General features: G+C 42.5%; 1 protein-coding gene across 1 annotated transcript; it reads left to right on the top strand.

The window, feature by feature from the left end:
• Positions 1-524: 524 nt before the first annotated feature.
• C2H3orf38 (chromosome 2 C3orf38 homolog) lies at positions 525-8,750 on the top strand. Its single transcript, XM_055701641.1, has 3 exons — positions 525-767; positions 2,720-2,940; positions 6,099-8,750. The coding sequence occupies exons 1-3, from the start codon at positions 635-637 to the stop codon at positions 6,663-6,665; spliced, it is 921 nt and encodes a 306-aa protein (XP_055557616.1). The 5' UTR covers positions 525-634; the 3' UTR covers positions 6,666-8,750.
• Positions 8,751-9,098: the final 348 nt, after the last annotated feature.

Genomic DNA, 9,098 nt, shown 5'->3' with positions numbered 1-9,098 from the left:
TGCGGAGTCGTATCTGCCTGACGGCTTCCCAGCCTGATGGGAGGGAAGGATGGTAACTACACATTCTTCGTATACATCGTGTACACGTTTAAGCGCACTTTCCCCCACCTGGAGGTGGGCTGGGCTGTAGCTGTCGGGTTCTCCCCGTCTGGCTGCACCCCGGGGCCATGGCACCCAACCTGAGGGGAGGCTTCCCTCGGGGCCGGGGGTGAGCTCCATCACGGTCGGGGGGAGCCCTCCTTCAGGGCTGGAGCGAGGCTTCCCCTCACGCCCGGGAGAGAGTTCCCCCTCGCTGCCAGGGGAGCGCTTTCCCTCAGGGCCGTGGGGAGGTTTCCCCTCACGGCCAGGGGAACGTCTCCTTCACGGCTGCAGCGAGGCTTCCCCTCGGCCAGGGGAACATTTCCCCTCAGGGCCGGGGCGAGAGCTCCCCTCAGGGCCGGGGGGAACCAGCCCGGCCCCGCCGCCCTTCACTCCAGTTCCGGCCGGAACCTCCGCGCCAGCCTCTCTTGCCACCCGGCGCCCGCCGACCGCGGCGCCGCGGACCGCGTAGGGCGCCGTACCGGAACCCGCCGTTGCTACGCGCTTCGGCTGGAGAAGCGGCGGCGGCTTCGGTTCCGCCGGGCCGGGGCCGGCCATGGCGTCGCTGGGGCTGAGCGAGAAGGAGCAAGCCGGCTGCCGTGAGCTGCTGGAGTTTCTGGAGACGGCGGAGCTGATCGCGCTGACGGACACCGTCACCAACCGCCTGGTGCACCCGGAGAGCCGCCAAGGTGCGCCCGGGCCGGGAACGCGGGCTCCTGCGGCGGGCCCGGCCGCCTCCCGGCCTGGGGGAGCTGGGCTGCCCGCGGGTCTCCCGGCCCTCTCGCCCTGCCCCGCCGAGGCTGCCCGTTGCGGGGTGGTGGCCCCCGGTGGGCCTGCCCGCCCCGAGCGGCGCCCGGCTTTGCCCGCGGAGAGCTTGCGGTTTGTGTTGGCCGAGGAGCTTGCGGCTGCGAGCGGCTCGTAGCGCGTTTGTAGGCCTCCAGGATTTGTTTTTCTCTTTTAGACCCCCCTACCACCACCCCACGGTGAGCTTCCAGCGCTGCTGTGCCGCTGCTCTTTGCCCTGCCGGTATTGAGAAACGTATTGGAAACTCAAGTGTCTCTTGCCATTTGCGCTAATAACATTTGCTTTCACGTTTTGAAAGAAACAAGTCTAACATTGAACGTATTTCTTTGTAGAACAGAGCACTTTCAGATGTGACCACCCCCTGAGATTTTGTAGATGTTGAGATTTGTTTCAGAAAGATGTTGTGTGAGTTACTTGAGGCTACTCGGTGTATTGTCCTGAAATATAGTCGTCCAAAAGCCTTGGATAAGTTTCATGTGATATAACTCAGATCCATAAGATTTGTCAAACACATCTCTTAAAAAGGGCTTATGCCTGTATTTTTCTTCTTTTTTTGACCTATTTTTGGCAGTGGTTGTGACTTAAATTGAAAGGTGTTATTTTATTTTTTTTTTATTTCAGCTTTTAGTGTCTTGTTTAAATGTACAGGTTTTATCGGTAACATGTTAAGTACCTAGCCTCAGCTCAGGTGAAAACTGGCTACCACAAGTACCTTAAAAATGAATTTAATTTTGTCATGTTTTCTAATTTTGTCACAGAGCCTTATAGCTGAATTTTTTTGGAACGTTACATTTCAATGTACTGTTGCTGTGCTACAACACATGGTGTTTTCTTATGAGCCTGGGACTGGTAATTATGTTACTGTGGAAATAAAACAGGTGTAACTCCATTTCTGTCGGTGTTTGGGAAGCTAGATGGAACCTCACTTGCACAAGCTACTGCATATGGTCTGCAGAACAGCAAGCTTCTGGTGCTAGAATTCTCGTTCAACATACGAGGAATCAGAGATTACCTCAGTTACCTCCCTGCTGTATTTCTGTCAGTTTTCTGTTCACAGGAAACATTTGAAAACTTACATATTATTCAAAATAACAGTGTGTTCTCTGACCAAACCATGTGAACTACCCATTTGATCTAGACATCAAGGTTCACATTCCATATTCAGAAGAACCATAAAAGATGTGTCTGGTTCTTCTTCCTCTGTGTAATCTTGCTTCCAAGAAGACAGGTGGATAGCTTCTTTTGGAATATCCCAGAGCATTTCAAATGGGGAATTAAACCAAGCTCAGCTTTTGCTAAGTGAAGGTGCTGTATGGTGACACGAAGCAGGAAGCCCTAGATGATTTCCTGTTAAATGAACTTATTTTGGAGTTAAGGCTGGCTGTATCTCAGGAAGTATAGCTGAAATGCATTATGTGCAAGAATCTTTATACTTCTTGAAGCATTTGAAGTTTCTAAACAGCTTGAAAGTACTTGAAGAATATTAGTAATTTTATTTGAAAGAAAAAAAAGTTGCATCATTTTCATCAAGTTCAAAAAATACATAATAAGTTCCAAGTAGTCATCTGTACTGGAAGTAGGTATTACAAGATAGTAAACTCTTCAGCAAAAACAGCATAGTCTTTTAAACATGTTCCCAAGTCTTTGGGTATCTTCTGTGTTTAATATGATTAAGTCAGATTTCAATTTACAAACGAACTTTTAAGTGTTTGCATTTCTTTTAAGCTTGTCTTGTACTGTGTTTGGAGGTGCTGGTCAGGAGTTTAAGAAATGGCATAGGTTTGGGTTTTGATCACGAGGGAAGCAACTGCTAACTTAAATTTTTCTTTACTTGCAGAAGCCATTCATGCCGTCTTGGTTTATAGCCAAAGTGTAGAAGAACTTTTGAAACGTAGAAAAGTTTACCGAGAAATAATTTTTAAGTATTTGGCAGCACAAGGAATTCCAGTGTCTCCTTCCTCTGACAAACACGTACTTATTGATTGTGTAAAGCAGTACTGGAGCGGGCAGCTCACAACATGTGCCTCAGAGTCAAGGGAGAGAAAACCACACGCAGAGGTGAGTGCTGCTTTCTGAAAGACTTGAGGATGTTTAGCGTTTCTTTTGCAGGATAACCAGTGTTAACATTCTAATGTACATCCAAAATGTGGCTCTTCACCTGTATTTAGGGACGTTCTGAATCTCTTTAACTCGGTTTGTATTGTTTTGGGGTTTTGGTTTTTTTTTTGTTTGTTTAATTAATCATTTAAAGGTGTCCGTGCCAACGTATCACCTGCAGAGCATGGTCTTCTGTTCTGTTTCGCAAAGTATGTTAGTGCATTTGAACTCTAATGTATGGGGTCTTCGTGCTTTTAATTTTTAAGTTGTACTTTAAGCTAAAGTAGAGGGTATTCACAAATAATTCTGTGGATTCAAGGACAACTAAAACTAGTATTAATGGTACAGAAACCCTGCATCACCCCTTGTCATTTTTTTTAATGTGGTGAATCTTCTTAAACTTTTGGTGTAGAATTCCAGTCATCCTGCAGCCACACCAGGCACTAGCAATAGCACGGGTAGGGCACATCCCAGAGCAGAGCAAAGAGACGCTGTTGATAGTAGCTCATAGGCCAGAAACATCTTTTGGGCTCTGGTCTAAAATGTTGTGGGGGAGGGAGGGAATGGAGAGAAAACTGCCTTTTTGTAAGTGGCCTTGATCTACTGCTAGACATCTACTTCTAGAGAGTAGCGTACTCTCTGTAAGCTGTTTTCCTTATTACCTCTTGCAGTTAGAGTGCAGAATGGATTTTAGCATATTTTTATATCATTGAAATGTAAAGTGTGTAGCAGTGCCAGGTCCATGTATTCTTTTCCCCCCCCTTGATAATAGTAACACATAATACAGTGTAACTTAATGTGTTGAGGCAATTACAGGTGTTTGAAGTTCAGAATTTTGACATTTAGCAAATCCTCGCGGTGTAATGAACTTTCAGTGGTTTATTTGTCTTGGATCTTTTACCGTGTCAGTAGCCACCTTGCTCTTTCAAGTGCTGTACTTCAGAGACCTAACGGGCAACAGCCCCACCAGCTGGGCTGTTAGAGCTCTGTAGCTGCTGATAACCTGTTGCACTGAGCTCGCTCTCACGGGGATTTCTGCATGAGAACGATGATTTAGCTGAGAATTGTTTTCAATACAGTTTTTTTGCGTGTGTACATTGGGGGGAAAAAAGAATTTTGCTCTTGCAAGAAGTCTTCCGAAGTATTACCCCATAGTGAAGTGTTACGACTGAAGGTAAATTAAATTCTCCAAAGTACTTAAAGCACGTTCACAAAGAATGACAAATTCAGCAAGTTTATTTATCATACACGTTTTTCTTTGCCTTTATTTTTTTCTTAATTCTTGTGGCCCTCACCATTTTGACGAAACAGGTAACATGAACCTACGTAACAGAATTAGAAATTAATTACGGTTTATTATGAAACAAATGCAACTTTTCTATATAGAAATCTCAAAACTTTTAATAATTAATTACTTAATACCTACTTAAAACATACTTAATTTAATACTTACTAGACTTTGGTGTTAGCAAACTTGACATTTGGTTTACTTCTCGAAGTCTTGCTGTCAAGTTGCAAATTTTGAGAAGCCCTGCAAAGTAACTGTACGTTTAGTTCTCGTTCAAAAAATGTGGCGCCTTGCAGTTGGTGGTCATGTATCTTTACATTGGAAAGTTTGGGTGATTTTTCTTAAGTAAAAAAATCTTACCTATTGCAAGAGAAAGCAGATGATAAACAAACTCCGTATGTGCCAATTAAGTAGGCTCACAGGACTGTTACCCGAGCATCTGATTGTTGCCTTTTACAGTGACACTTCCTTTATTAAGTAGTGCCCTCTAAACCAATTGTGTTTTTTATAATCCACTTTAAAACCTGTCTTAAATATCTAATTGCTATGCAACTTGTTTCCTAAATGCTTGTGCTTAAACTTTGCTGTTCTTCTACACATAGTTGTAGACAGACCAAGAATTCCAGCTGCAAGGAACAGATTTCTTAGTTTGACTCATAATAGTGTCTAAAAAAATCTTACTGCTTGCTTTGTTGCAGTACATATTTAGCAATACAACAGTTGGGAGTGGTTTGTCACCCTCTGCTGATGCGGTTTTAATAACATGACCCTTGGTTCCTCACTGGTAGTTGCTTTTGCCACTTAACTGTGAATTGGGCTTCAAAACTTCATACCCACCACTCTGTTGTCAGTCTCAGCAATCCATCATTAAACTTAAATATTATTTTGAAGTGTTTCTTGTCCCCCTACATTTTAGATGTGTTTTAGGAGCATGTGTGTGTCATTTTCTGTAAAACAAGGAAAAAAAGGGCACAAGTGGCTTGTCCATAACCTATGGGGAACTAGTGGAAAATGTGTTTTGGATAGTTTCATGCTTTCTTTCACTGGCCCGTTCTTCTCTAAGGCTTCTAAGGAATCTTTGAGACTTTTCAAAATATTCTTTGAAGGTTTGGCTGTCTGCTAGCAATGTTTACTGTGTCTCGCTACTTAAAAATAATTTCTCAGCAAATTCAGTGTTGAACAAAAGACTTTGTGACAGTCTGAAGGAAGGATTTTATGACAGGCTGAATGGACTTGTCTTTATTTCCAGGCTAAGCCTATGTTGCTATGTGAAAAGCCCTGCAGCCCTCGAATCCCAGTGTTGTATTATCTCAGTTTAACTGATCAGTTGCACAATTAGAGAAGTAGCTCTTCTCTAACATGGGATTAGCTTTTCAGGTTGGGTCTGTATCCTTTTTGTTTTTCTGTAACCTTCCGGAAATGTAAAGGGGAGTAAAAAGTTACTAACCCAGGTGCTTTTTACTCAGCAGAAGTTTTGTGTCTCAGAGAATCCTGGTCTCAGGGAAGTTGTTCAAAAATCTTTTCCCTGCCCTTTCTAAGTAGAAACAGGATTTTCCTCTTTGTTTATAAGCTGTAGACAGAGACAAAACTGAAGGACTATTCTAACTGTATTTCAAAGAACCTATCCTGATTCTCTAGGTAAGATAATTGTGATCTTAAAAATAAATGAGATTTTACTTTGTTGTTTTTCTTGAGGCACACTGACTTCAGAGCACTTGAAGAAGGCTTAAAATGCTTGAAATAAGTATTTACATGATTTGGTGGTGTTTTAAGTGGTAGTCTGGTATGTTCAGGCTAAATAGTTATAAGAAAAAAATGTGCTTGATTGCAGAGTCACGGAGAGAGACAAAAGTTACCAGACGATGACATTCATGATCTAGGAGAAGAATTCTGTCAATGGTTCTTTGAAATCCTGAATTCTCAACATCCCTTGGGAGTAAAATCTGAAGGAAGATGGGGACCACAGCATTTTTGGGAGGATGCCAAAATGAAGTTCTGTTACAACACATTAGAAAAAAACAGGGAAGAATATGTTGGTGCGGAAATGGTGAGCCTTCGTCTGCTCTCCTTGGTTAAAGAAGAATGTCTTCTATTCAACCCTAATTTGCACGGCAATGGACTGAAATGTGCCATGTCTCGGCATGGGTTAGTGCTGGTAGCGGTGGCTGGCACGGTTCATAGAGACAACGTTTGTTTGGGCATCTTTGAACAAATTTTCGGACTGATTAGCTGTCCCATTGTGGAGAATACTTGGAAAATAAAAGTTGTGAATCTTAAAATAGTTGGACAGAACGCTCTGGAGCCTGGGATGCAAACTGAAAAACCTTCCATAAAATTTGAGGCAAACCAACTGCAAGAGTTGTATGACGGGAAAGAACTGACTGTGTTTGAACCTTAGAAATTCTCAGCAATTTTTTCATAACTGAGTGACTGGCTGAGGGGGGGATGGTTGCAGCCAAGTGATGATGTCTCTTTTTTTTGAGTCAGATTTGCTGGATGACAACTGAGATACAGAGTCTAAAGTGACTGGTGGTGCATACAGCATCAGGTGATAGTTTTTTGGGCACACAGGTGATTTTGAGCACTTTTCCAAGAGCTAAGAAGTATTTCAGAGTATTACTTCAGATTTTGTACTGTTAGGAGTAGAGTTACTTCAATTGTTCTTGGTTACAAAACATGGTTACAGTTAAATATGGGTTGGCAGCAGTATGTAATGAACTAGAAGACTTGGGATTCAGAATCTGTAAGTTGCTTCTCTTCATGTCAACCAGTTTAAACTCTTATCTGAGTTGTGACAGGAAGTCATTGCATCTGGCTTTTGGAAATTGGGAGTGCTGAGCGTCCAAACGGGCATCTATGTCCCCAGAAAGCCATCTGCTGCTTTAGGTGTTTTTGGAGAGAACAGACAAAATAATGTGAATGGAGACTGCTGCCATGGGTGTTCTAAATGTGGTTCCATCACCGAACAGTAGAAACAGATCAATGGGACAATGCAGGGAACTTAACGTTGTTCATGTTTGGGGGTTTTTTTCCTCCTTTTGGTCAATAGTTTCCTTTCCTTTTACCTTATGGCTCAAAATTCGTAATGAATACAGAGAAACTCGCTGTTCTGTGTCCTGAGCAGACAAATTAAAGGTGGTTGCCCAGGCATCCATTTCTAGCACTGGCTCTCTGTGAGCAAGTAGTTGATTTCATGACTTGCAGCAGCAGTGTACGAACCAAATGCTTTGATAATTATTTTGTATATGCTTACAACTTGTAAGTACTGTATTACAGTAGGTACTGTCTTACAGTAGTGGGTTTTGTATGTTTTCTAAAAATAAGAATTTTACCTCTCTGAGCTGCTTTATTATACTGACTAGAAGTCAGTTTGTTAACGCTGGGCAGGAGCAACCACAGGTGATATTTAATAAGTAATGTGATTACTAATTAGTAACTGAAATTATTGCCCTTGTAGAACTTGCATTCTTTTTACTTTTTTAAATTTAATTTATAAAGGAGTAGAGGTGAAACGAGATGAAAACTTTTTCTGCAGCTTGCTTGGATTGTTTGTGAGTTTTGTTTTAATTTTGTGGCTTCACCAATACAATCTGTGAAAATGGAAACATTCCCTGCAACATATCAAAACCAAAAGAACTGTTCCCATGTCTGCCAAAGATGACAAATGGTAAAAGTATGGGTGGGTGAGGGGAAACAAAAAGATTCAGGTATGGACAGAACTGATTTTTATTAAGAGTCTGAATTTTGAGTTCTCTTCAAAAGTTGTTGGAATAATTTATTTTCTAAGCAAAAGTTCAAATACTGTGTTGGAATGTTCTTTCCCAATAAACAGTTGAGTTGTTCCTTCTTCAGCTGCTGGTGTGTAATGAACAAAAATGAACCTGAATTTAAAAATTAGAAGAAGTAGTTTCCCCATGCCGCTGAGAATTGCATTGCTTTTCAGGTGAGGACAAAAGCCGACCTAACGGCCTTAAATGGGTGCCTTTTCAACATTCAGAGGGGCAGTCTGTAAGTCAACTAAATATTTTGTCCTGTGCAGAACTGTACTTTGTAACTAGCAGTGTAGCCGTTACTTCAGTCACTGTGTTAAATATGAACCTGGCTGAGGGTGTAGTTTTCATTACTGCTTTAAGGTGATGCGCTGTGGGTGGTCCCCTTCCTCAGCTCGGGTGGTGTCCCTGCCGTGTCTGCGTCGGCATTGGTGCTTGTGCTGACTCTTAGCTAGCGGGAGCGCGGGCTGATCCCAGTGAAAACTCACTCATTCTCCAGACCCTTCAGGCTGATCAGCTCTGTAAGAAGGCTGGACGCACAAATGCTAGCATCAGCTTGAGGAGCAGAAGTGAGACTTTGCTTTTTTTGGTGATAACCTGAATTTCTGTGGGATTAAGAAAGTGATCAAGTAGTAGTCTTTGTTAATTCTAACATTCTAACTGTTTATGCTTGATAACCTCAAAATACTGAATAAAATGAGCGTTGTTGTAAATGTGCTTTTTACTAAGGCTGGTACCTAATGAAGTTGTCCTTACTCCTTCAGTTCTCCTGCACAAAGTATGCAAGAAAATGTTTAATTGTCATAGCCTCGTGACCTCCGTGTAAATCGCTAATCTGTTGCAGAGTGGAGTAGGTGCTGTATGATTTACTAATGACCTGTTGATGCAGTTGCTGCTCTTACATTGTCCATCAGGCTGTTGGGAATCTGCGTACATTAGCCTGTGCTCTAGCTGCTGAATGATTACTGATTTTTGCAGCAACTGATTTTGACACATACTTAGGAGTTACTTCAAGTTGTAGTTACCAAGTCGCAGCTGCTGTCAGCAGTTGATGGCTGCTG

This window comes from Falco cherrug, chromosome 2, assembly GCF_023634085.1.
Source record: "Falco cherrug isolate bFalChe1 chromosome 2, bFalChe1.pri, whole genome shotgun sequence".
Taxonomy (NCBI): Eukaryota; Metazoa; Chordata; class Aves; order Falconiformes; family Falconidae; genus Falco; species Falco cherrug.
Note: the sequence above shows the minus strand (reverse complement) of the source record. Positions and strands in the feature narration are given on the sequence as shown.